Source organism: Panonychus citri, unplaced genomic scaffold (genome assembly GCF_014898815.1).
Source record: "Panonychus citri isolate SS breed McGregor unplaced genomic scaffold, ASM1489881v1 Contig00049, whole genome shotgun sequence".
Taxonomy (NCBI): Eukaryota; Metazoa; Arthropoda; class Arachnida; order Trombidiformes; family Tetranychidae; genus Panonychus; species Panonychus citri.
The window spans coordinates 578,499-604,091 of NW_026515454.1; the positions used below are offsets into that span (position 1 = coordinate 578,499).

Genomic DNA, 25,593 nt, shown 5'->3' on the forward strand with positions numbered 1-25,593 from the left:
TTGTTGTTAAATCTTTGATTGTTACGATTGTGATGATGATCACAATTAGTTAATGGAGATGATGATCTGCATAAATGGCTTAGTGATGAGGCCGACGAATCAACGGGTTTCGACCGATTCGAAAGGCCACTTTTAATCCTAATCCCGCGATTATTTTTACACATAATTAAGGAGAAATGATTAGACACAATTAACTGAAACAATCAACACACACACATACGAACACACAAACATGTAAATGGAAACAAAGTGTTAAACTAATCAATTTGATGATAGAAATTGAGATTTTACATTTTAGATCAAATTGTTTGGAAAGTTTTCCAATCAAATTTGAATTTGTAAATTGAACTTTAATTAAAGAGTGAGAGTTGAATTATTGTTACTGGAGGTTAATGGTAGAGTGATGGAGACTAGGGTAAAGCTTACAGATGATGAGGATGATGATAAATATGATGAGGGATGAAGATGATGAGTAAATGATGTTTACTGGACTAGGAGATGATTTCAATTGAAGAGAGAGGAGGAAAAGTTTAATGTTAAAAGGCCGGTGGGAGGAGGAGGAGGAAGATAAAGAGAGAGAGAGAGATGATTATGTGGTATTCTTATTATATGTATGTTTTATCTTCTTCTTCTTCTCTTCTTTTATCATCTTTCTCTCTCTCTCTTTATGATATGATAACTTTAAGTTTCTCTTTCGATCTCTATTTGTTTGTCTAAGTTTTTTTTTCGGCCAATTTTTTTTTCTCTTCTCTTTCTTTTGCTATTCTTTTTACATCGTCCATCTTATTGGCTCATTTTACTCATTGTGGGAGGTTCTTTTCTTATTCCACTCTCAATTTATCTGGTGTACACTCGGTGGGTAACTAACCCGCTCTGTTGTTAATTTTCATTCAGAAAAAAAGATGAACAAGAGAATACAAATTTCCAATAGAATTTGTGTCGCCCTCTAGTGTTTCTTTTCTGAAACGGTTCACTTTTTTCTCTGTTTAATTTTAATTGTTCATTTTTTTGTTCCCTTCTTTTTAATTGTTGTTTGATTTTCTTTTGTTTTCAATTTCATTTCTAATTGTTTTATTGATGATCTTGATTTTCTTTTGAGCTGTTTAATCTCCGCTAATGAGATTTGGGTGTTTTTCTGTTTGTATCATGTTTTCTGGGTCTCGTTTGTTGGTGAGAAAAGGTTTGTAACTGTATTTGGGTTAATTTTATTTTTCTCTTTTTTTCTATTTGTAATTATCTAATTGTTACATTTTTCTTGTGGTAATTATCTCATATCTTGCTCAATTTGTCGTATTCTATTGGTTGTGATAATTGAAGGAAAAAAGATTAATGACATTTCTCTCCTATTCAGATATTTAGAATAGAATTTTTATTTTTTTCTCTTTTGGTTTTTTTCTCCCTTACAGACTACAAGAATCACTTATGCTAATTTCTTTCGAAATCTATTGATTGTCATCTCTACCATTTGATCACATTGACTGTCAATCTTTTCATCCATGTAAATTTGGAGGCTCTCACATTCACTTAACACATTGGAATGGACAAGGTATCATTTACATGAAGAGAGAGAGGGAACTTTGTAACCCGATCAGCTGTTTGTTCACATTTGAATCTTTCAAAAGTTAATCAGTTGTTTCTCATTTTTTGCTGGAAAAGTGTTAACTTAATTGTGGTAATCGGAGGTAGAGAAACCGGAGAGTCCATTGAATCCATTTCGAAAAGTAAAGTGATGGCTTATCTTCATCTTCCAAACCAGTTTCTAAATTACCTGGGACCTGTTATAAGCTTGTTGGGCTCCAGAGAGAGAGATAGAGATAGAGAGCGAGAGAGAAGGAGAAAAGAGAAGAGAAAAAGTGGAAATTCGATATTGTATCTGTTTTCCTTTTGGAGAATTTTGTGATTTTGTGATTTTCTATTCTTTTTATAATATTCAGTTAATTTCCACCAAAATTGTGATTACAATTTTCTTCCTGTTCACTTGATTATTCATGGTAAGTAAATGATTTATGTTTTCTAATTGATGTTAACCAACTCTGATTATCATCATAATTTTCTTGCTATTGGTAATGCTGCTTGTTTTTATTGTCGTTAATTGTTGGCGTGTATCTGTGTATCTATTAAGACAGTAACTTGTTGACCTTGCTTGGTTTTACTGGTTACCTTATATCCGTACACTTGTACTTGATGTTAGTTACAGTCTGTCTCTTATATTTGAGTTACCTTTTTTTATCGTTTAGTTTTCCATTATTTCAAAATAATGAATTTCTCTCTCTCTTTTCATATGATTTACTGATTCACATCTATTACAGTTAAAGACATTTCAATCAAAATGGATGATTGTTCATCAAATTCCCTTTTAATTGATTGTTATCATTCAATCTTATTGCACATCAACAATAACAACAACAATAACAACAACATCTCCACCAATAACAGTGACCATTACATTAATCACACAATCAAATCTTTCTTTGTTAATCCAAATCAAATCCTTTCATTTAATTCCAGTGTTTATAATAATGTCTCCACCTTTACCTCTGGACTTCAATTATTTAATAACTTCATCTATTTTGATCTAATGTTTTGTTTTCTACTCTTTCTAATATTTACCTTTATTCAGGTGATCAGTTGAAACTAGTGAATTAATCTCCATCTTTTCATCACAATTCTGGATTATTCCTGATTTTCTCTTAGTTATATTTATAACTCCAGTGATTTGATGGTCATTTCTGACGTTTACATTATCTTAATCAAAGCAGATACATTTGAATATTTAAAGAGATAAACATAAACTTTTTCGTCTTCTTAAAGTGATCTGTTAATTTTTGGACTATGGCTGATTTAGAGACTGTCATGAAAGAGGTTGATGAAAACTCTGAAAGTAAAGTCAGTGAAATCAGTCCGATAAAAAGGAAACCTAAAATAAAACCTAAACCACAGCCAAAAATTAAAGGAAAAGGTATTCAAATTGTTCAGTTTTCAGAAAATTCTGAAGCCTGTCAATTTGATCGTTCAGCTTTATCCTCAGTTCTTCATGATCCTGCAATTCGTGATCTACCAATTGCAGTAATATCAATTGTTGGACCAACAAGTTCGGGTAAAACTTCATTTGAAAACTATTGTTTCCGTTACATGGAGAGAGATGGTTCATCAGGATGGATTGGTGATGCTGATGAACCTTTGATGGGTCTCGAATGGAAGCCAACCCATGGAACTGTAACTCGTGGTATATGGATTTGGGATCAACCTTACATCATAACAACCAATTCTGGTCAAAAAGTTGCCGTAATCTTTATGGATACCGAAGGTCAGTTTTATAAACCTTGAATTTGCTACTTTCACTTAACTTCACACTTAACAGCAAATTAACAAATAGAAAGAAACAAAAAGTTCAACTCTAATCAACATCTAAAATCAACAATTGTTACAACAATTACCTTAACCTCCATTCATGTAACACGTTTGTTTGTTTTGATCTATTCGACTTTAATTTTCGATTTTTTTTCTTCCTTATCGTTTTATTTTCTCTCTCTCTCTCTTTCTCAATTCGGATTTCGTTTTTTAGGTCTTTATGGTAAAGATGAAGTTCGTGGCCGTTGGAGCCATGTTTTCGGTATTAGTACTGCTGCCAGTTCGATTCAAATATTTAATTTAAAAGAAGAATTAACTCCGAGAGATATTGAAGAGCTTCAAGTTTTCGTTCGTTTAGCTGAGATCGGAATTAAGCCTCGAGGTAAAAAGGGCAATAAAAAAGATCCCCTTTTAAAACCTTTCCAACGATTATGGTTCCTAATTCGTAGTTGGCGTTACCCTGAAGACTATTCTTATGGTGAAAAAGGTGGATCCAAATATTTGGAAGACATTTTCATTACTAAAGAAAGTGACAAAGATCATCTTAAGAAAATGAAAGAATCCATAGTCGATGCTTATAAAGAAATTTACTGTTACCTTATGCCGCATCCGAATGATGTTATTTATCGTAAACATTATAAAGGTGAATTAGGAGCTTTATCAGATGATTTCCGTGAGCATCTTGAAAGGTAATTGATTGACTTTTAATTTGACACCAAAAAAAAAACAATAACAAAATTTTGACTAAATTGTTTATCCTTTTAAATTTCCAGGTACATTACTCATCTACTTAGTCCTCAAACTATTTGTCCCAAGGAATTGGTTGGAATCCATTTAACATGTGAACGTTATGTTGACTTTTTTGGCTCATTAATTGATATTTTTAATGATGGATCATTTCCCCGAATTGATTCATTAATGATGGCAATCTCATTAGCAACTAAAAATCAATTAATTGATCATTTCACCAAAACCTATGAAGAAATGGTTAATGTGAACTTGAACTTGTTCTTGATCCTGGTAAACCAAGAGGACGAAACACAATATTAGTAAGTATTGTATCAATTGAAGTTGCAATTCAACGATTAACTAATTGTTTTCCTTTGTTTTCTTCAGGCTGTTTTCCGAAGTGTTCAGAAAGATGTTCTCGAAATGTTCGAAAATCATCCCAAATTTTTCACTCGCGAAGAGTGTGATGAGGTTAAGGGAAAAATTACCGATGGAATGAAAATTGTCCATGAGAAAATATCCAAACAATATAGTAATAAATTCAATGATTATTATGCTGAATTATACCAACAAACATTGGAGAAAATGTACCAAATGACCCGATCAAAGGAGCAAATGATTTTCGTTGATCCATCAGAATTAATTAGAATACATTCCCAATTAAAGATAAAGATAATCAATGAAGTTCACCAATTAATGTTACTCGGAATGGATGTTAACATGAAGCAAATGATTAAACGTCGGATGGATGCTCGATTTATCAAATTTAGTCAAGAAAATGAATCTCTTGTTGAAGAAGTTCAATCGATGAAGGTTCGTTATGCTGGAGTAAGTGCCGGTGGTGGTATACTTGGTATAACTTCCGGTTCTCTAGCTGCTCATGGTATGGGTTCAGCGGCTGCATCTTCAGCGTTAATCGGTGTTCTTGTAACCGGATTAATTTTAACCGGAATTACTTGTGTAGCCGGAGCGGGTTACATTGGCTTTAAATGGTACAAGACTAAGGTCAGTCGGGACAGAGCCACTAAATGTCTTAGAGCAATGATGTCACCAAGCTCGAATCCACTTTTGGACGATTCCAATGTTTAAAAACTTAATTATCGACAATTATTGTCAAATTAATTTACAAACAAAAAAACAAGACAATTTAATTTCTCCTATTCTCTTAAATCATCAACAATTGCCAACAAAAATCTTTTTTTTCTCCTACTTTTAATTGCGACTCATTTAAAAATCTAAATTTTTATACATTTGTATTTCGACTTAATTGTATAACTTTTATAAACAACCTTTTAATCAAAAAATACAAACAATCAAATGACCCACCAGCAAATAATACTAATCACAATTAAACTTTTCACTTTTCCATTGTTGATATTACCAATCTAATCAACTCGATTCGAGTAGAAGATCAACTCTCTGGTAATTATCAATTCCAATTTCAAATCAAACACATCAATCACATGTAATATTGTTTTCTCTTGAAAAGTTGATTGTTAATTGTTGAGAGAAATTGAATTAAACTAAATTCCCCTCCCTAAGTTGTTTCTCCACCGGCGGAGCTGCAACACTTGAACAATATTCTCATTGAGCCCTAGTGGCGTTTGAGAAAATCTGATTTTCTGTTTTCATTTAAAACCGAAAATCGGATTCCGATTGTTTATTTTTTCTTCTTCACCAACAATTAACTTTTCTCTTATTTTAAATTAATGATTGTTTTGTTTTTCTTCTTCTTCTTGTTAACAGTTAAAGTGTAGAATCTTAATTTTCTCTTGTTCTTTTCTGTTGGAAACATGTCACCTTGTCAATTTACTCTTGCAACTTGAAGTGAATTTGTTTCTTTTTTTTTCTCTCTCTCTCTCTGTTAATGTTCATCAATTAATTTTAATCAACTTATTTAGTTTATTTTGTTTTCTTCTTATTCTTCTTCTTCTGTTGTTCATCATCTTCATCATCTTTACTTTATTCTTTATTTTCACTTGTAGTGACTTAGTAAGAAGAGATAAAGAAAAAGAATAAATTTATTGTTCTATTCTATCTTAAAAATAATCCAACTCATCCCGACGACACCCCAACATCTTAAATATTAATTGAAGGACCAAATGGAGGAGGAAGAATTAAGTTTACCCAGAGCTGCGATGAATAAACTGATCAAAGAGGTTCTACCTGAGATTAGGGTGGCCAATGATAGTCGTGAAGTGATTCTTAATTTGGGTAAAGAATTTATTCGTTTAATTACTAAACAAGCGAATGAAATTTGTGAAGAAAATCAGAAAAGGACTATGAGCGGTGAACATGTTCTCCATGCGTTAAAAAAGATGGGCCTAAATGATTATATTTGTGAAGGTGAAAGAGTTTTAAATACGTGTAAAGGTAAAAAGAGACGACAATCAACTAAATTGGAACACTTGGGAATACCAGAGGAAGAGCTATTAAGACAACAACAAGAACTATTTGCTCGTGCTCGAGCTGAACAAGCGATCATGGAACAAGAATTACTACACAATTCACAATTCCAACAGCAACTGTTGGTGGCACAATCACAATCACAATTTAATCTACAATCAACACAACCACAACCACAACAACAAGATGAACAAATATTCAATCAACCTGATCAATCACAACAACAACAACAAGCGCCTTCTTCCATTCCTCCAATTAAAGAATCATGATGATGACAAAAATACTAATCATTTCTTATAATGAAATTAACTTTATATATATTTAAATATATCATATAATTTACACATAAAAGTCATTAGAGAATTTCTAATTTCTCAAGATTGATTAAGAGGAAAAATATTTTATTCTTCTGTATTTAGACAACCACTTTAACAAAGAGCGAAAGAGAAGAGACAAAATCCAATGGAAATCAATTTTCGCAATGGTGACAATCAAGCCTGAAGAAAGGAAATTAAGAAATGGAAAAATTAAAGACTCATTCAAATGAACTTTTACATGTTCATCATTTGCATATCTGTGAATTATCTCGATAATGTCAACATTTTTTCCACGTGTTTCAGACGAGTTACAGTTGCAATTTAATATTCGTAGACATGTTGATGATTGAATCGTGTCTTTATTCACTTGGATTAAAATCAATTTCCATTGATTGTAAATCCTTGAAATAATTGAAGGGATGATGATTGATTATCCACATTGAGTATTAATTTCTATCTCTTTTTTTTTGTCTCTGATATTTTCATGGGAATGTTGATTGATTGGATGAACCAAAAAGACCAGGAAACCAATAGCTTGGTGAATTTGTATCTTCTTGATTGTCAATCCAAATTAAACCTTCCATAATCATGTCATAAATAACTTTATCAATTCGATTATCTTCCCAGCCAAGTTGAGATCGAATTAAAGTTTTATTAAAAAATCCTGAATTCGACGAAGCCAATCTAAGGGTATCAGTATGATCCATACTCAATTCTTTGGGAATTGATTGAATGATGTAACTTTTGTTTGATTTAAGGACAGTTAATCCATTTCCTAGTACATTTAGCTTATTAATTGATCGTAAAATATCATCAGCTGTTATATCTTCCTCTTTCTTTCGAGCTGTTGATCGAGATCGTCGAACTCGTCTTAATAGATCTTCAATTGTGATTAATCCTCCATTCTGATGACTTGTGGCCATACAAACTTCAATCACTTGAACAGCAAGTTCATAATAAAAGTCACCAACACCTTAAGATGATCAAGGAAATCAATTGAAAATTAATATCAAATGTCAATAATAATGGTCTCAATTTTATTCACCTAATAATTTGGTCCAAAAATTGTTGCTTGATTGTAATGGATCAACACCCACAGTGGCACACATGACTTGAAATTGTCTACGAAATTCTGGATTCTGGATTGTCATTGATTGAGAAAATTAAAAAAAACGATTAGAAAACAATTTATGATGATCAACCATTCGGGTTACCTTTTTAATTGCTTTCTTGTGTTTGGTTGCAAATTTTTCCAAATGTGATTTGAAGGCATTCATTTGATCAGTTAATTTGTCAATTTGCTCTTTTGTAATTGCTTCACTTTTCTCCTTGAATTTGGCCTCAGTATTTTGTTGCTTCTGAATGGCTCCTAATCCATATTTACGCCTCATATTTCTGATTAATAGTAAGTCTCACTTGCTAAATCCAATCTGTGAGAGAAAATTAAAAGAATCAAATGAATTAAGGATAATCAATGAAATTTCAAAATTTAGAAAAAAAAAACAATTGAATCAACAAAGGAAGCAAAACATTTTGACACAATAATCTAACCAAGTTATAGTTGAGAATAGAAAACAAAACTCAGGCCTAACTTTGAACCAGCCTAATTAAGGATTAATATGAGTCCTCAATAGCATAATAGTTGATTAGATTAAATCACCAACATCAATTAAAATACAATAACAATTGACTACAAGAAAAAGACAAAAACAAAAACATAAGCACAAAGCCAAAGATGAAAACAGAAAAAAACTGAGAAGCAAAAAAATTACTTACAATTGAATTTTCAGCAAAATTGTGATCAACAATTAGCACCAATAGATGGAGAACAAGTTAATTGACTAGAAAAGACAAAAAAGTGACAAAAAAGCGATTAAAATCAAACGAAATTAAGGCAAACAATCAAGAGGAATGAAAAACAAAACGATTTAACAAATTGAAAGAAAAAACGAATATCCCTTTTTAAAAGTCGCGCTTTTCTCTCCCTGAGATGAGCGAATTTTCTTCCAACAGAGGGAGTTGACTTACCACTTTTCTTCTTCTCATGAATACAAACAAATGAATGTTGATTTATTTTTCTTTAATTATTATTAGTTTTTTTCTCTTAATTAAATTGTTAAGATAATCCATTTTCTATCTTTTAAAATAATAGTTTTCTCTTCTTAATCTGTTCCCTGTTCCTCTTTAAAAGTTTATTAAAGTGGAAAACATTACCATTCTCACCATTGGTCATCATTTGGTCAATTCATTGTTTGATATTTTCGCCCTAACTGGGCTCATATATCAGACTCTCAACTATGGCTATTTCTAAGCCAACTGAATGGGTTACCCAGCTTCTTAAAAGATTTGAAGATCAGGTAATTACTAAATCATTTCTTGAGCAGATAATTTAATTACCTCTTTGTCTCCCTATTCTTTCATCTTTATCGTCATAATTATCTTTTTCCCTTCAATTCGTTTGTTTTTCGTTTCTATCGAACGTTTTTTTTCTCTCTCTCAATTTCTCAATTCGATTCAATTTGATGTCCATTCTTCATCAACTATATTTCTCTCTGTTTTCTCTATCTCTATCTCTCTTCATTTATCTATTTTCTCTTCTTCTCTCTATCATTCTATAAATTTCGTTACTTCACTTATCTTTTTTTTTATTCTTCGCCAATTGACATCTTTCATCAATCTGTTTCATCAATTCTATTTTCTGTTATCATGAACACCATTTTCTTATTCTTTCTCTATATCAACTGTCATTTGTTTTTCTCTTTCCTTTTACTTTCTCTCTTTTCTCTCTATTACTGACCATTATTCTTTTTATTCGAATATATTTACAATTTTCTCTATTCTCATTGACACATATGCTATTCTTTGTTTTAATTGACTTACCATTTTAATTTTCTTATTTATGAATTTTCATATCTTCCTACTTCACACCTCTTCCTTTTTCTATCACATCTTAATATAAAATCTTTCTTTCTCTCTCTCTCTCTCTCTCTCCATGATCAGTTGCTTTGCCGAACTGGATCTCAAACTAGCCATTCACGGATAAATATCGAACAGAACAAGGAGTCATTAATCCATATAAGTAGAACCAAATTTTCACTTGTTATCTCTGGTTTAACTCAAATTCTTCATAATATAAATGATATTGTAAGTTGTCAAAATTTGACATTCGTTGAATCATAAGATTTCTCTCTCTCTCTCTCCTTTTTTTTTTGCTACAAATTCTAAATCTCATTTTTTTCTCTTCTTCAATTATTAGCGGGCTCAATCTCATGGTACTCTTCAGCCGGAGTTTGAAAGAAACTTTTATGAATCCCAGTTAATTGTATTATACACGCTTGAAAAATGTCTGAGTTGCCAACCCAAGGAGATGACAACTCGCTACGAAGAAGCTACCAATGTAAAAACGCTTCTCCGGGAGCTCTGCCAGGTAAACAGAATTCACCTAAAAATTATTCAATTCTCAACATATTAAATCTTTTAATTTTCTCCTTGTCATATTTGATGTTTAATATATTCTAATAATTTCTTTTTGTTTCCCCTTCATTAACAGTTCCTGGATATGCCAAACGACAATCCCATGGCCTCTCAACTCAAACTATTGGCATCTCGAGTGCTTTTTGCCCTTAGCTTGAATAATTTTAATGCTATGTTTAATCGTATATCAACAAGGTAATTTTTTTATCTTATCTATTAATCTGTTTCCTCTCCTTAATGAATTTCTCTTTTTTCCTTCATTTTTTTTTTACTAATTATCTTTCTCTCTCTCTCTCTCTCTCTCTCGTTTTCATCTTTCTATTTTCTCTATTGTTTAGACTGCAAGAACTGGCCAACAGTAATGAAGAGAATCCAGACTGTATCGATATTGAGCTTATTCAACATATAAACGTAGATGTTCAAAGATTAATTCGACTTTTCAGTGATGTTAATCTTAAATTGAAAAGTTTAAAGAAAAATGTTCATATTGTCCTTCTAAATAGTTTAGAAAAAGCTATTTGGAATTGGATGGACACTTATTCCCATGAATTTATGGAATTGCAAAATAAACCCAATGAAGAGTTAGCTGAATGTTGTGATAAATTGTTTGACCTGATTGACAATTTCGCTGAAACCAATAATAAACGACGAGCTGCTGTTTGGCCTCTTCAAATGTTATTACTTGTTTTATGTCCAAAAATTTTGGAGGAAATTGTTAACGCTGACAGTGGAGCCCCTTGTTCACCCAAATATTACCGGAAGAGACAATTTATTGAGAATGTTAAAAAAGCTCTGGTTCCCCATAATGCCAGTAAACAAATGACCGAAACTGCTGCAGTTACTTGTGTTAAATTGTTTAAAACATCAACTTACATCAGTATCTTTGATTCAAATAATGTTGTCTTTACACTGGTTCATTCAGTCATCAATGATTTGAAAATTTTACTCTTCAATCCAACGAAACCATTTAATCGAACCCAAGCAACAGTTAGTCAAGACGTTGAACTTATGATTGAATGTTTCGTTTCCATCTTTCGTATCACACCACATAACAATGAAGTTCTTAAGGTAAGTTAATTGTTATTCACTTTTAACGCGCGTAAATGGTGATAGAATTTTGATTTTTTTCTTCTTTGACACTTTGACATTACTTGGAACATTTTTTATTCTTTATTCTTATTCAATAGGTTTGCCTGAATCCACTCTCACCATTGATTTATCATTTTGTCCTCGTTTGTTCACTTTATCGAATCGTCTCTCAAACTCGGCTACCTTGGTGGCCTAAAATCGACATTGTTTACAATCGAGCTCACGAATTACGTGCCATGTTTACTGATACTCTCAACAAAGTTACACAAATTACCCACCAATCTAAAGGAAATCAGGTAAATCTCGAAATTCTATAATATGTATACCAAGTTTAATTACAGACTCTTCCAAACAATTAACCTTTTTTTTCTAATATGATGTGATAATATTAATGTTTATTAATTCTCTTAATGCTTTCCATTAACTAAATGAAGTTGTCATTCTACGTTCAGGTAAAACGCGGGTTTTTGTTTCTTTTTCTCAATCCTGTCGTTTTATTTTTTTTTTGCTCTTTTTTTACTTTATGTTTATTTGTTTGTTTCTTTTTTCTTTCTTCATCTTTTAAATGTTTCTTTCAATTTGATTTTGTTTTTTTTCTTTCTTCATCTTTTAAATGTTTCTTTCAATTTGATTTTGTTTTTTTTCTTTCTTCATCTTTTAAATGTTTCTTTCAATTTGATTTTGTTTTTTTTTCTTTCTCTTTCCAGAGTTTATCTCTAAAAGACAAGATGATTAATCTTAAATTTAAAGATAAATCATCTACTGAGGAAGGATTAACTCACAAAAATCTTCTTCTAATGTTGGTTCGTCTGATTCATGCCAGCCCACTACTTATGCTTCACAATCCCGGTAAAGTTGGACTTGAAGTTCAATCCAGTTCACTGGAATTGATCAATGGTCTGGTATCACTAGTCCATCAACCCTTATTACAAGATCTTGCACCAGAAGCAATGGAAGCTCTTCTTGTCCTCCATGAACCTCAAAATATTATTAAATGGAATCCAGAAGCACCAATAAACACTTTCTGGGATATTTCATCTCAAGTGTTATTTTCAATCTCACAGAAACTCATTCAACATCAGATAATCAATTATACGGATATACTTAAATGGGTTAGAGATATATTAAGATGTCGTAACAATTTTCTAACCAAACACAAGGAATATGCTAACTTGGGTAGTCACATTGCGATCTGTAAACAAGCACATATCAAATTGGAGGTTGTTTTCTTCATTTATCTCTGGTCAATCGATATTGAAGCTGTTCTTACCGCCATGTCAAGTTTTGCTCTTCTCTGTGAAGAAGCTGAAATACGATGTGGTCAAGATGATCTCACAATGATCTATTTAACACCAAACTATAATATTTATCGAGAAATCACCGAATCAAGTCAAATTTTAACCACCGGAAGAGCCGCTCTTCAAAAACGTATCATGTCCCTTTTAAGGCGTATTGACCACTGTACCCTTGGGTGTTCCCAGGCTTGGGAAGATACTTTCCTGAGTTGGGAAAGTGCAACCAAAGCCCTTGTCTCTTACCCTAAAGCCAAAATGGACGTTGAAGGTCAAATTGAAATTACCCACAGAAATGTCTCTAAACGTCGTACCTCACAGCACAGCACTGAACACGAACTTGAAGATCAAATCAACGAATGGGCCAATATGACCGGTTTCCTTTGTGCTTTGGGTGGTGTTTGTTTACAAAACAGGTCACCCGTTTCCCAAGCCAATTCGGTTGGATTTTTTGTTGACCCTCGACGAGTTCCATTACTACAATCTGGTCAAGATCCTTTACAATATTGTCCGGTTACTCAATTTGTTGGTGATGTTTTAAAGCTTCTTGTTTGTAACAATGAAAAATTTGGAACTCAAATACAAAAGCATGTGAAAGAACTGGTTGCCCATGAAATGTCTCCAGCACTTTATCCAATTCTTTTTGATCAAATTAAGATAATTGTTGAGAAATTTTTTGACCCCCAGTATCAAGTTACCGTTAACGAAACCAGTACTCAATTTATTGTTCACATCATTTTCATCATGAAATCAGTTCTTGAGAATAAGGTTGAACATACCACCGAGAATCTTGGAGTGACCAGTATAGAGCAAATTATGCTTGCAATTGTCCGTTACATTCGTCACCTTGACACCAATACAGGTCAACATATTCAGATAAAGGTCAAATTTTGTAATCTCATTGAAACAATGATGTCACGTCGAGATGATCTTGCTTTCCGTCAAGAAATGAAATTTCGTAATAAAATGGTTGAATATTTAACTGATTGGGTAATGGGAAACAGTCACCAAATGCAGCCAACCGGAATTAACGATTGGACTCCTGTCCAGCGAGAATTAGATATGGCCTCAATGCAAGCAGTTGCCGCTCTATTGAGAGGATTACCTTTACAACCGGAGGAAAGTGATCGTGGTGACCTAATGGAAGCTAAATCTCAACTTTTCCTCAAATATTTTTCCCTTTTCATGAATCTACTAAACGAGTGTAGTGACATAGTTTCCGACGAGGACACAGTGGGTACCGGAAGTATAGTCCCTGGAAGCTTAGTTAGCATTGACGGTCCTCCCCGTTACAATAAATACAATTATAAACTCAGTGAATTGCCAACATATACCATTCAGGCCATGTCAAACTTGTTAAGTGCTAACATTGACTCTGGTCTAATGCACTCAATCAGTTTGGGTTATCATAAAGATTTACAAACTCGAGCAGCATTTATGGAAGTGTTGACCAAAATTTTACAACAAGGAACTGAGTTTGACATGTTAGCGGAAACAGTTCTCGCTGATCGATATGAACAACTTGTTCAACTTGTCACCATGATTGGTGATAAAGGTGAATTGCCCATAGCGATGGCATTGGCCAGTGTCGTTTCCACCCCACAAATGGACGAGTTGGCAAGAGTATTTGTAACCCTATTTGATGCGAAACATTTACTCTCTCCGTTACTTTGGAATATGTTTTACAAAGAGGTTGAAGTCTCTGATTGCATGCAAACTCTATTCCGTGGTAACAGTTTAGGTAGTAAAATAATGGCATTTTGTTTCAAAATCTATGGAACATCATACCTTAAAGCACTTCTTGAACCTTTAATTAAACCACTCGCTGAAACACCAAATGATATAAGTTACGAAATTGATGCAGCACGAATGGATTCCGGTGAAACTGTTGAGTCAAATCATCAAAATCTTTTGAATCTCACACAAACAGTATTCAATGCGATCATCTCATCAGCAGAAAGGTAAAATCTCATTCAACACACAAACTGTCAATTTAATTGTCATAATATAAAATTAATTTTCTTTTTCTCTATTGAACAGTTTCCCGCCTCAACTACGATCCATGTGTCACTGTTTGTACCAAGTATTAAACAAAAGGTTTCCCAATTTTCCTCACAATATAAGTGCAGTTGGAACTGTCATTTTCTTACGTTTCATCAATCCAGCTATTGGTTAGTATTTAAATTACAAGTTTTTCTTTAAAAAAAGATTAACAATTGACTAATTATCTTTTCTTTTCTCATTTACAGTATCTCCTTTTGAGATGGGAATAGTTGACCTACAACCTAATAACAAAGTGAAACGAGGTTTGATGTTAATGTCCAAAATTTTACAAAACATTGCAAATAATGTTGAATTTAGTAAAGAGCAGCACATGTTATCTTTCAATGACTTTTTACGTGCCAATTTTGACAATGGACGTAGATGGGTTATGCAAATTACTTCAGACTGTGAAACTATGGACCATCAAACAAGTCACAATTTATCGTTCATCAGCGATGCCAATGTTCATGCTCTTCATCGACTTTTGTGGAATCATCAAGAAAAAATTGGTGATTATTTATCATCTTCTCGGGATCATAAAGCTCTTGGTCGAAGGCCTTTTGATAAAATGGCCACTCTACTTGCTTACCTTGGTCCACCTGAGCATAAACAGATGACCGATTCCGAATGGAATTCAATTGACATGACCAGTAATCGATTTGAAGAGTGTATGGCAAAAGCTCATGATGATGATAAATTTAAATCTTTAAAATCATTGAATATCTTTTACCAAGCGGGTACTTCCAAAGCTGGTAATCCAGTATTTTATTTCATCTTCCGACGATACAAGATCAATGAGATTAACGCTGATTTCCTCCTTTATCATGTTATCCTAACCCTGAGACCTTATTGTCATAAACCTTTTGAACTTGTCGTCGATTTCACTCACACTTGCACCGAGAATCGATTTAAGGTAAGTGTAATAGTTTTTGTTTCTTCTAATAATTGAAGAAAAAGAAATCATTGATCAACTATTTCTTTTCTATCATTTCTTTAGACTGATTTTCTGCAAAAATGGTTTGCCGTTCTACCCGAAATGGCCTATGAGAAGATTCATTCAGCTTATATTTACAACTGTAACTCGTGGGTTCGTGAATACACCAAATTAAATGATCGAGTTCTCGCTCCTCTCAAAGGAAATCGTAAATTAATTTTCCTCGATTATCCTCAAAGGTTAAGTGATTTTATTGATCCTGATCAGCAAAAATTACCCGGTGCTACTTTATCACTTGATGAAGATCTCAAAGTTTTCAATGGTGCTCTAAAATTATCGCATCGAGATACCAAAGTAACAATTAAAGTTGGCCCAACAGCGATTCAAGTTACCTCAGCGGAAAAGTGTAAAGTGTTAAGTTTTTCAGTGTTACTTAATGATGTTTATTATGCTTCCGAGATTGAAGAGGTTTGTCTCGTTGATGATAATCAATTTACTTTAACCATTGCCAATGAAAGTGGGCCACTTTCCTTTATCCATAATGATTGTGATACAATTGTCCAAGCGATAATACATATTCGTACTCGTTGGGAACTCTCACAACCCGATTCGGTTACCGTTCATACCAAAATCCGACCAAAAGATGTACCCGGTACCCTTTTAAATATGGCTCTTCTAAATCTTGGTAGTTCTGATCCAAACCTACGAACTGCAGCTTATAACCTTCTCTGTGCATTAACGCAAACCTTTGACCTTAAAATTGACGGACAATTATTGGAAACATCGGGTCTCTGTATTCCATCCAACAATACGATATTCATCAAACAGATAAGTGAAAAATTGGCAACCAATGCTTCACATTTAACATTAGAATTTCTTGAAGAGTGTATTCAAGGTTTTCGAGCATCAAATATTGAATTGAAACATTTATGCCTTGAATATATGACTCCCTGGTTACCCAATTTAACCCGATTCTGTAAACACTCCGATGACAGTAAACGACAAAGAGTTGCAACCATTTTGGATAAATTGATAACTTTAACCATTGAAGAGGTTGAAATGTATCCATCAATCCAGGCCAAAATTTGGGGTAATATTGGCCGTGTCTCTGATCTGCTTGACATGATACTTGACAGTTTTATCAAAAGATCGGTAACCGGTGGCCTTGGTTCCGATCAGGCTGAAATTATGGCGGACACAGCAGTTGCCTTAGCTTCTTATAATGTTAAACTTGTTGCATCTAAAGTGATTAGTCGGGTGTGTCTTGTGATTGAGAAAACCGCTGCTTCACCCACACCCACCCTTGAGCAACATCTCATGTGGGATGATATTGCAATCCTTGCCCGTTACCTGCTTATGTTATCATTTAACAATTGCCTTGATGTTTATAGTCACCTTCCATATTTATTTCACATTGTTACCTTTTTGGTTCACACTGGACCCATGTCGTTTCGTGCATCCATCCACGGCCTGGTTATCAATATTATCCACTCCTTGTGTACCTGTACCAATCCCTCCTTCAGTCATGAAGCTCAACGAATACTTCGTCTAAGTTTGGATGAATTTTCTCTGCCCAAATTTTACCTTCTCTTTGGTATTAGTAAAGTTAAATCTCCAGCGGTCACAGCATTTCGAACTCCAACCTCACTGAAACGTCACATGATCAACATGGAACGAACTCAACAACTTTCCAATGATCGAGCATTTTCATCTCACATTTCAATTGACGGCGATAAAATGCCGTTAAGTTCATTGGAAATAATTACCGATGCACTTCTTGAAATTGTTGAGGGTTGCATGAAAAGCATTGAAACCTGTGATTGGCTTCAAAAGTGGACTCAACTTGCGACCAGTTTTGCATTTAGGTTTAACCCAGCGCTTCAACCTCGTGCCATCATTGTCTTTGGATGTTTATCAAAATCAGTTAAAGATTCTGAGGTTAAACAATTATTACGAATCCTCCATCGAGCTCTTGAATCATTTAGAGATCTTCAACTTATCGAAGCAATTATCATGGGGCTAACTCGACTTCAACCTTTACTCAATCCCGAATCACCTATTCACCGGTCACTCTTTTGGGTCGCTATATCAGTCTTACAATTGGATGAGGTTAATTTATATGCTTCCGGTTTAGCTCTTCTTGAGCAAAACCTTCACACTCTTGATTCTCAAGGTTTATTTGAAAATAAGCGACTTGATCAAATCATGATGGCCACTCGTGAACCTTTAGAATGGCATTTTAAACCTCTCGATCAATCAGTTGGATTAAGTTTCAAATCAAATTTCCACTTTGCAATGGTTGGCCATTTGATCAAAGGTTTCCGTCATCCCGCACAAACAACCGTTTCCCGAACGGTCAGAATTTTGAATACACTTTTAGCGATCGTTGCTAAACCTTATAAACGTGATAAATTTGAAGTAAATGTTGACAATGTTGCCTATTTAACTGCACTGATACCGGTTTCTGAAGAGGTTCGAAGCCGATGTCATTTGAAACACAAAGTTCCCCGTCTCTCAAAAGAACCACCATCATCAAGAACTTACTCCATAGATACTCACCAACATTCCTCTTCTTTAAATGCGACCAATAGCCTAGTAAACGCAGAGGCAATCATGAAGAATCACGCTCATGTCCCACTCCACCAAACACCTTCATCAACTCCACTTCCCTCACCCTCCTCACTTTGCTCCAATCCAAGTCAAGCTTCAACCGTCGTCGCCAATTACAGTTTACAACCACTTCAGGCTAAATCCTCTCTCAATTCAACTCTATCATCTTACCATTCACCTATGGGACGACGGCAAAAATCATGGGATAATTTAGATCATACATCATCTTTTAATACCGCTTCATCATCTGCGGCCAATTCTCAAAATTCCCCTCGAGATTCCAAGTCGTGGAAAAGCTTGGACATTGATGCCATCAGTGCGAAACCTCAAATGCGAACGCAACGTTCCAGCTCCGTTCCAACTCCTAGGTCACAGAAAAGCCTTGACTCTTGTAGAGATAGATTTGGTTCTGAACTAATTAGACCAGATAAATCGACCGGTGGAACCTGTACCAGTGATGGTAATGGAAGTAATAACAATGGAGATGGTAACAATTCAGATGATGAAACTGCTTTTTGTGAAAATGGTGAAAACCATCAACCGGTTGAACAAGAGATTCGGAAAACTCAAGAAACTCGAGAATCAAGAGTATCAGTTTCCAATGAAGATAATGTTCTAATTGATCCTGAAGTCTTAACCGACTTTTCAACTCAAGCTTTAGTCCTCACAGTTCTGGTAAAATAATTTCAATTTTCTCCAAACTAATCAAATCAATTAATCAAATTGTTTCCTTCCTTTTACAGGCTACACTTGTCAGGAATACAACCGATGAAAATGAGATGAAAGTTCTATATGAATATTTAGCTGAAGCATCAATTGTTTTTCCAAAAGTTTTCCCTGTGATGTGAGTAATTTATTTAGAAAAAAAAGTTCTGCATTGAATCAAGATTTTAATTACCAATCAAAATTGAATCATTTACATTTAGATATTCATTATTGGACTCGAAGATAACAAGTATCCTGAATTTGTGTCATAATCAAGTTATCCTTAGTGCTGTACAAACAATCATTGAAAATATGATCGCTAATGAAGATACTGGACAACAGCAACTTCATTATCTTCAAAGTAAGAATTTAAATCATTAATTGATTTCTAATTGTTAACTAATTTGTCTTTTCAATAATATTAAACTTTTTCTTTATACTTATTCTTATCTAAAAAACTTTAGCTTGCGGGTTTGCTGGTCTTTGGCGATTTGCTGGTCCATTTGCTAAATGTCAATCTAACTTGGATAATGCTGAACTTTTTGTCAATTGCCTTGAGGCTATGGTAGAAACTCATTTACCTGTTGATGAGGGAGATACTGGTGACATGATGAGCTATTCTAGTGGCTTATGTGTATCTACTGCATCTAATTTATCAACTTCCCTTTCAAGTTTAGCAGTTAGTTCACCAACAGATAAAGATGCCAAAACAGCGGATTATCATCATATTAATTCTAGTTCATCTGGAAAATTGAACGATTATCGTTCAAGGCATGCAGCACAATTAAGGAAACAAAGAAGTCTCAAAGTTAAAGATAGCGGAAATGGTTAAGGAGAAAATAACAATAACAACAAAGATAATTAACCAGCCTGATTGTGTGTAAATTTATTGTAAATAAACGTAACGAAAATGAACCAAAACAAAGCCAAGCCAAAAGAAAGATTATCCGAAAAGAGACAAAACAATTAATAATAATTGTTTTTGGAGATGCAAAGAGTTTCTCATCCGAATTGAAGTCAACTATAAATCCAATAATCATTAGACTCTGATAGAAATGAAACAATCCAATTAAGATTTAATTTAATCTTTGCCATCATCATTTGTATCACTTGATGTTTCTCAACCTATGGACATCCATCCATAAATGGCTATTCCTCTAAAGTTAATTTTTGTAAATAATCATCGTTTCTTTTTGTAAATCTAATAATTTACAAGATAATCTTGTATATTTTTCATGTACATACATCTAATTATCCTTTTGGTCCCTCGTCCCTTGCCCCTTAAATGATAATTGTTAACCAAAACATTGATTCCTTATATTTACTGATCTGCAAAAACTTAATCATATAAGTTTGATCAAAGTTAACTTTAAGATCCTCTTCCTTCACAACTCTAGCATTTCTTGGTGTCAATGCATTTGGATTATTGTGTGTTCAGCATTTTCGTCATGATTTTTATGATTTTTATCATTCACATTGAAACTGTTCATGTTTAGAATTATCATCTCCCAATGTCTCCCCTGTAAAATCTTATCCATCCTTAACTCTGATCATATTATTTTCCATCTTCATTGTCATCCTTTTCAGCCTTTGAAGTTTCGTCTTTTTCTCCCCCATCTCAGCCATCATCCTATTTTTGTCTTCTAATATTAATGTTGTATTTCCATGGGCTGAGAAAAACTGAAATTCTGTTATACATCCTCACCCTCTCTCTCACCCTCTCTCTCTCCCTTGAAATTTTGTATCTTGGATATTGTATCATTATTTTTATCATATTCAATTATTTGGATTCAACAAAAAAGCTTACGAAAGATATTGATTATCCAAGGAAAAACTAATCTCATAAGTGGAACTGCCATCAAATGTTTTTTTTTTTCAATTAACTTATGATTCGGACAAACACCCAAAACCTTTTGATTACATACTCACCAATAAGTAACAATTTACTCACTGAGCGCAAAGAAAGGAAACAATTAAAGCCAAAGAATCGTGAAAAAAAAGTGACCTCAAGGACGAAGACAATTTGATAATTGATTGACCAATATTTATATATCGATGGAGAGGAAAAGTTTGTTTTGTTTTTCTCGAGAAAGAAGATAATTTTGTTTTTGTTTAGTTCCAAAAACAATTCTAATTGTGTTCAACATTTACCAATGAAAATGGAAACAATAATAATCATCTAATTGTCTTTTCCCCTTTCTCACTCTCTATATAACCATTATTGTAATTAATTAATTGATCTCACAAGTTTTTCCCACCCGCAAACGACAACATAACGTTAATTTAGAAATGACAATATTTTATTCAACCAATTCAACTTGACAATTAACTACCAATCAAGATAGAGAGTTATTATTATCAATGTTCACAAATCAAATTTTGCTACAATTGAAAACACACACACACACAGATAAACAATCAAATACACACAAACACATACAAAAACATTAAGTGTTACAATCATTGAATTAAAATTAATTGTTCAAAATTTTAAATTGTCTGAGAAAAATGTGAAAAAATCTCATTACCCAAACAAGATGAAGAAAAGTTTTCCTTTTACAATTGTTGTAAATTTAAATAATTTCCTTTTGTGTTCAAATTTGTAACTAATTGTCTCTCATTCTAATTGTTAAATTAAAAATTAATTATTTTTCTCAAATTCAATCAACTAATTAACACTACCGATTGTCCAGCCATCTACCGGTAAGAATGGGAACTAATTTTTGTATCCATTGGAATTGAAATTTGTAAACAAAAATGAAACGATCAAAATTTTTTGGTCAACTTGAGTAACTATTGTTTTTATTTGTTTACAATTAAATAAATTAATTAATTAGAATAATTTTAACTTTTAATTTTCATCTTTAACATTATCTCCATTGAGTTTGTGATCAAGTGATGGTAGAATTGTTATCAATAACTGTTGATTATCTGCTTTTAACTTTCCATTTTCAAGTGTCTTCTTAAAATCTATGTAAGTGAATTGTCATTTTTTTGTTATATTGGAAAACATTAAATTGATAAAATTTATTTTTCTTGTTTAATCTGTTGATTGTTGTTTCAGATTTTGATTATTAAACAGAATGGTTGTTCAACAAACTGGTAAATCACTTGGATTTATTGCTAAATTGATTAATTATGGTAAAATTTTCCGCCTTACCTTTAGACGTGATTTCAAGTGAGTGAAAAATTTTCATTTTCATCATTTAATATTAACTTTTGATTATTTTTTTCAAGGTTTTCCGATTCTTTGATTTATCTATATTTGTTTTGATTTAATTCTCTCTCTTTTTCTGGTTAATTAAATTACATTTTCATCTTTTTAGAGGTTCACGAGTCCTTGTCTCGGCCAATGTCAAACTCTGGATGCTCCGTAAGGCCAATGCAACGGTACCCGCCATGTTTACCACAATCGCCAAGAAGAATGAAAATAAAACAGCCCTAATTTACCAGGGAAAAGTTTGGACTTTCAAGGAATTGGATCAATTTTCTAATCGAATAGCACAAACCTGCATATCCGCTGGTTACAAACCTGGAGATGAAATCGCTCTGTTAATGGAAAATCGGCCAGAATTTGTTGGTATCTGGATGGGATTAGCGAAAGCCGGATTAACCACCGCTCTTCTCAACACTAATCTCAAATCAACTACACTTTTACATTCAATAAGTGTAATTAAAACTCGAGCGTTAATATATGACTCGGTACTAGAACCAGGTAAGCTGATGACAAACAATTAATTGATTCTTGTTTCGATTTCCGATTAGCTTAATTTTACAAAACTGACGTTTGTCTATGTTGATCTTTTTTTCCTTCTTCTCATAATCTCAAGTATCTTTATGTTTGTGCTCTTGACTTTTGTTACCTGTTGTTTTTTTTATTTCTAACTGTAGAGTCGATTGATTTACCTGGAAATCAGAATTAATTGTTTGTATGTCTTTGAACTATAGATAATAATTTGTTTAATCTTTTAATTTTTCTAACTAATTTGATGGATGATTTTTTTTTCTTTCATGTTTTTCTCTCTCTTATATTCTTGTAGTTGTTAAAGACTTGATGAAATTACTTCCAACTGATAATCGTATCGATATTTACTCTTATGGTGCTGATTCCTCCAAATCTAGTGATCAAAGTGATGACAGGACAATTAAATTGGAATCAAAACTTGCATCTTCAAGTGATCAACCTGTTAACTATAAGGGAAACTTTACTGGTAATTTAATTTGTTTTGCTGTTTCGTTTTTATTTCCAAATGTACATTTGGATCATATTGAGGAGAGAAAATTATCATTTTGATTGTTTCATTTATTCAGATCGATTGTTGTACATTTACACTTCGGGAACCACTGGACTACCAAAAGCAGCGATCATTACAAATGCCAGATTCTTTGTTTTCGGCTATGGAATCCATAAGATCATGGGAATGACATCGAAAGATATTCTTTATACTCCACTTCCACTCTATCATTTTGCCGGTGGCGTTTTAGGAATGAGCCAATGTTTACTTTATGGTACAACGATTGTCCTTAGGAATAAATTCTCAGCGAAACATTTCTGGCCAGATTGCCAAGAGAACGGCGTAACTGTTAGTACAATTGACCTCATTCAACTTATTATCGAATTATATATTTCTCTATAACCATTTTCCATTTTCCATCTAATCAACAGGTCGCTCAATATATCGGTGAAATTGCTCGTTATCTTCTCGCATTACCGCCAAGTGAAAGTGACCGCAATCATAAGGTCAGATGTGTTTATGGTAACAGTTTCCGTCCATCTTTATGGAATGAGTTTCTACAACGATTCGGTGTTGGTCAAATTGTTGAATTTTACGGAGCCACCGAGGGTAATTCGAGTACCGTTAATTTTGATAATCGTGAAGGATCATGTGGATTCATTTCCGTCCTGTTACCCCAATGGTTACTTAAAAGGTTATATCCCGTTATGTTGATCCATGTTGACCCGGAAACAGGGGAGCCGATTCGTAATTCCCAAGGATTATGTGAGAAATGTCAACCCGGTGAAGTTGGTCAATTGGTTGGATTAATTAAATCTAAAAATCCAATTAAACGATTTGATGGTTATGCTGATTCAAAAGCTACTGAGAAGAAAATTATTTCCGATGTTTTTAAAAAAGGTGATTCCTATTATGCCTCAGGTGATTTACTTTATATGGATGAACTTGGATACTTTTATTTTAAAGATCGGACCGGTGATACTTATAGATGGAAGGGAGAAAATGTTTCCACCGGTGAGGTTGAAGGTGTTATCGATTCCTTAACCAATCATGCTGATGTTGTTGCCTTTGGTGTTCTTGTACCAGGTCATGAAGGTAGAGCGGGAATGGTTGCAATCGGAGATAAAACCAGATCAATTGATCTTAAATCGCTGCTAATTAAGATGAAGAAAGAGTTACCTCATTATGCTATTCCAGTTTTCATACGATTAACTAGCGACATTGAGGTAACATCGACCTTTAAAATGCCAAAAGTGGCCCTTAAAAAAGAGGGTTATGACCTTAACCTAATTCGCGATCCAATCTATATATTAGATTGGAAAAATGAAGAGTACAAAAGATTAGATGAAAATTTATATCAATCAATACTTAACGGTAATTTTAAATTCTAAACCCAATTGTTAACCCATTAATCTTTATTATTATGACAGTTTAAGGTTCCTAAAATTAACCAACATTAATTGTATTTTTGTTTGTGTTTCCTTCCTATTTTTCTTGCCTTTTGACAAACAAAGATAATTTTCACTTTTTCTATTCCTTCAAAATCACAAGTAAATTGTTAATTAAATCAATTAAATTGTCGACGATTGTGATCCTCAACTTTTGAAAAGTTGAGTTTTCTAAACCATGTTAAACTAATTCCATCCAATCGTTTCAATTATCTCGCGAGTTATAATCACACTGATATTTATCATTTAATCATCATATTAATTTACTTCAATTAATAATCTTTTCTGGTTTCAATCACATAAATGATTGTGAAAACTTGAGTAAAAATGAACTTTTCAGGTTTAATTAAGAATCCTAAGTGGAACTTTTTGTATTCTTTCACATGGTGACCTTAAAATGACCTCAATAACCTTGAAAATTAGTAAGGAAAGGAAAAATAATTCCTTTCCTTACTAATTTGATCCAAATTTGATTATGAGATGAGATTTTAATTGATTAATTACCTTCATTCCAAACAATTAACTAATAATTAGTGATTACAATCGTGATCGTAATTCGTTGATTTGATTAAACCGCCAATCGATCAGCTGAAAACTTCACGTCATCACTTATCTTCTCTTTAATCTCCTTCTCATCTTTTCTCTCTCTCTCTCTTCTCCCTTATTCTTGATGAAAAGTTTGTTGTTGTTTCTTTATGTATGGAAAAACCTGATATGTATGATCTTTTTTGATATTATTTTCTTCTCATTAAATCCATCGATTGCTTGGATACAATTCACAATTAATCTCTAATTGTTAATCACCCGAACAACAAACTCACCAACAAAATCCACTTGTTGAACCTTCCAATTAGTAGTGATAAAGAAAACTACCCAAGTAATTAACTTTAATTTCTTTTGGTGTTGTTGTTTTCCTTTAGTATCCATACTATGTTAATCTCTCATTGATTTCTTCGTGTT

The 25,593-nt window shown here is 33.1% G+C and overlaps 6 protein-coding genes across 10 annotated transcripts in view; 4 read left to right on the forward strand and 2 right to left on the reverse strand.

Moving 5' to 3' along the window:
* LOC128385471 (protein O-mannosyl-transferase TMTC2-like) overlaps positions 1–859 on the reverse strand; it is a 39,787-nt gene extending 38,928 nt beyond the window's left edge. Inside the window, 1 exon segment of the mRNA XM_053344339.1 lies at positions 3–859. Coding sequence (XP_053200314.1) covers positions 3–164 — 162 coding nt within the window. The 5' untranslated portion in view covers positions 165–859.
* A 176-nt stretch (positions 860–1,035) lies between these two features.
* LOC128385472 (atlastin-3-like) lies at positions 1,036–5,531 on the forward strand. The gene is given in 8 exon segments (XM_053344340.1): positions 1,036–1,180; positions 1,407–1,546; positions 1,657–1,991; positions 2,621–3,307; positions 3,566–4,040; positions 4,125–4,339; positions 4,342–4,400; positions 4,468–5,531. Coding segments are annotated over 5 exon segments (1,926 nt in total). The 5' UTR covers positions 1,036–1,180; positions 1,407–1,546; positions 1,657–1,991; positions 2,621–2,832; the 3' UTR covers positions 5,170–5,531.
* A 232-nt stretch (positions 5,532–5,763) lies between these two features.
* LOC128385476 (protein Dr1-like) lies at positions 5,764–7,070 on the forward strand. The gene has a single exon (XM_053344347.1). It carries the CDS (start codon positions 6,183–6,185, stop codon positions 6,753–6,755), a length of 573 nt encoding a protein of 190 aa, XP_053200322.1. The 5' UTR covers positions 5,764–6,182; the 3' UTR covers positions 6,756–7,070.
* A 212-nt stretch (positions 7,071–7,282) lies between these two features.
* Positions 7,283–8,746, reverse strand: LOC128385475 (vacuolar-sorting protein SNF8-like). 3 transcript variants are annotated; one of them, XM_053344344.1, is made up of 4 exons: positions 8,580–8,746; positions 8,018–8,233; positions 7,849–7,942; positions 7,283–7,776 (listed from the first exon to the last, which is right to left on the reverse strand). In XM_053344344.1, the coding sequence occupies exons 2-4, from the start codon at positions 8,192–8,194 to the stop codon at positions 7,286–7,288; spliced, it is 762 nt and encodes a 253-aa protein (XP_053200319.1). In that variant the 5' UTR covers positions 8,195–8,233; positions 8,580–8,746; the 3' UTR covers positions 7,283–7,285. The 3 variants fall into 3 exon arrangements, with proteins under 3 accessions (XP_053200319.1, XP_053200321.1, XP_053200320.1); XM_053344346.1 differs by lacking the exon at positions 8,580–8,746 and adding an exon at positions 8,396–8,541; XM_053344345.1 differs by lacking the exon at positions 8,580–8,746 and adding an exon at positions 8,355–8,538.
* Positions 8,747–8,849: 103 nt separating this feature from the next.
* Positions 8,850–19,875, forward strand: LOC128385469 (neurofibromin-like). Of its 3 annotated transcripts, XM_053344338.1 has the most exons (15): positions 8,851–9,160; positions 9,804–9,947; positions 10,060–10,230; positions 10,354–10,472; positions 10,616–11,345; positions 11,465–11,662; positions 11,801–11,818; positions 12,074–14,619; positions 14,699–14,829; positions 14,908–15,614; positions 15,699–17,332; positions 18,821–18,920; positions 18,989–19,089; positions 19,172–19,311; positions 19,415–19,875. In XM_053344338.1, the coding sequence occupies exons 1-15, from the start codon at positions 9,101–9,103 to the stop codon at positions 19,780–19,782; spliced, it is 7,167 nt and encodes a 2,388-aa protein (XP_053200313.1). In that variant the 5' UTR covers positions 8,851–9,100; the 3' UTR covers positions 19,783–19,875. The 3 variants fall into 3 exon arrangements, with proteins under 3 accessions (XP_053200311.1, XP_053200313.1, XP_053200312.1); XM_053344336.1 differs by having other exon boundaries at positions 8,850–9,160; positions 15,699–18,920; XM_053344337.1 differs by lacking the exon at positions 11,801–11,818 and having other exon boundaries at positions 15,699–18,920.
* Positions 19,876–21,751: 1,876 nt separating this feature from the next.
* Positions 21,752–24,823, forward strand: LOC128385473 (long-chain fatty acid transport protein 4-like). Its single transcript, XM_053344342.1, has 6 exons — positions 21,752–21,924; positions 22,015–22,128; positions 22,277–22,665; positions 22,991–23,161; positions 23,262–23,533; positions 23,617–24,823. Exons 2-6 carry the CDS (start codon positions 22,034–22,036, stop codon positions 24,574–24,576), a joined length of 1,887 nt encoding a protein of 628 aa, XP_053200317.1. The 5' UTR covers positions 21,752–21,924; positions 22,015–22,033; the 3' UTR covers positions 24,577–24,823.
* The last annotated feature ends 770 nt before the right edge of the window (positions 24,824–25,593 follow it).

What these genes read in the sequence shown, in the direction of transcription:
- LOC128385476 (XM_053344347.1), top strand. Translation starts at nt 6,183, where the DNA reads ATGGAGGAGGAAGAATTAAGTTTACCCAGAGCTGCGATGAATAAACTG.
- LOC128385475 (XM_053344344.1), bottom strand. Translation starts at nt 8,194, where the DNA reads ATGAGGCGTAAATATGGATTAGGAGCCATTCAGAAGCAACAAAATACT. An exon ending in ACAAGAAAGCAATTAAAAAG is followed by an intron (nt 7,943 to 8,017) that starts GTAACCCGAATG and finishes ATGACAATCCAG; the next exon opens with AATCCAGAATTTCGTAGACA. An exon ending in TTTTTGGACCAAATTATTAG is followed by an intron (nt 7,777 to 7,848) that starts GTGAATAAAATT and finishes GATCATCTTAAG; the next exon opens with GTGTTGGTGACTTTTATTAT.
- LOC128385469 (XM_053344336.1), top strand. Translation starts at nt 9,101, where the DNA reads ATGGCTATTTCTAAGCCAACTGAATGGGTTACCCAGCTTCTTAAAAGA. An exon ending in ATAACAATGAAGTTCTTAAG is followed by an intron (nt 11,346 to 11,464) that starts GTAAGTTAATTG and finishes CTTATTCAATAG; the next exon opens with GTTTGCCTGAATCCACTCTC. An exon ending in ATCATCTCATCAGCAGAAAG is followed by an intron (nt 14,620 to 14,698) that starts GTAAAATCTCAT and finishes TCTATTGAACAG; the next exon opens with TTTCCCGCCTCAACTACGAT.
- LOC128385473 (XM_053344342.1), top strand. Translation starts at nt 22,034, where the DNA reads ATGGTTGTTCAACAAACTGGTAAATCACTTGGATTTATTGCTAAATTG. An exon ending in ACCTTTAGACGTGATTTCAA is followed by an intron (nt 22,129 to 22,276) that starts GTGAGTGAAAAA and finishes TCATCTTTTTAG; the next exon opens with AGGTTCACGAGTCCTTGTCT. An exon ending in CTATAAGGGAAACTTTACTG is followed by an intron (nt 23,162 to 23,261) that starts GTAATTTAATTT and finishes TCATTTATTCAG; the next exon opens with ATCGATTGTTGTACATTTAC.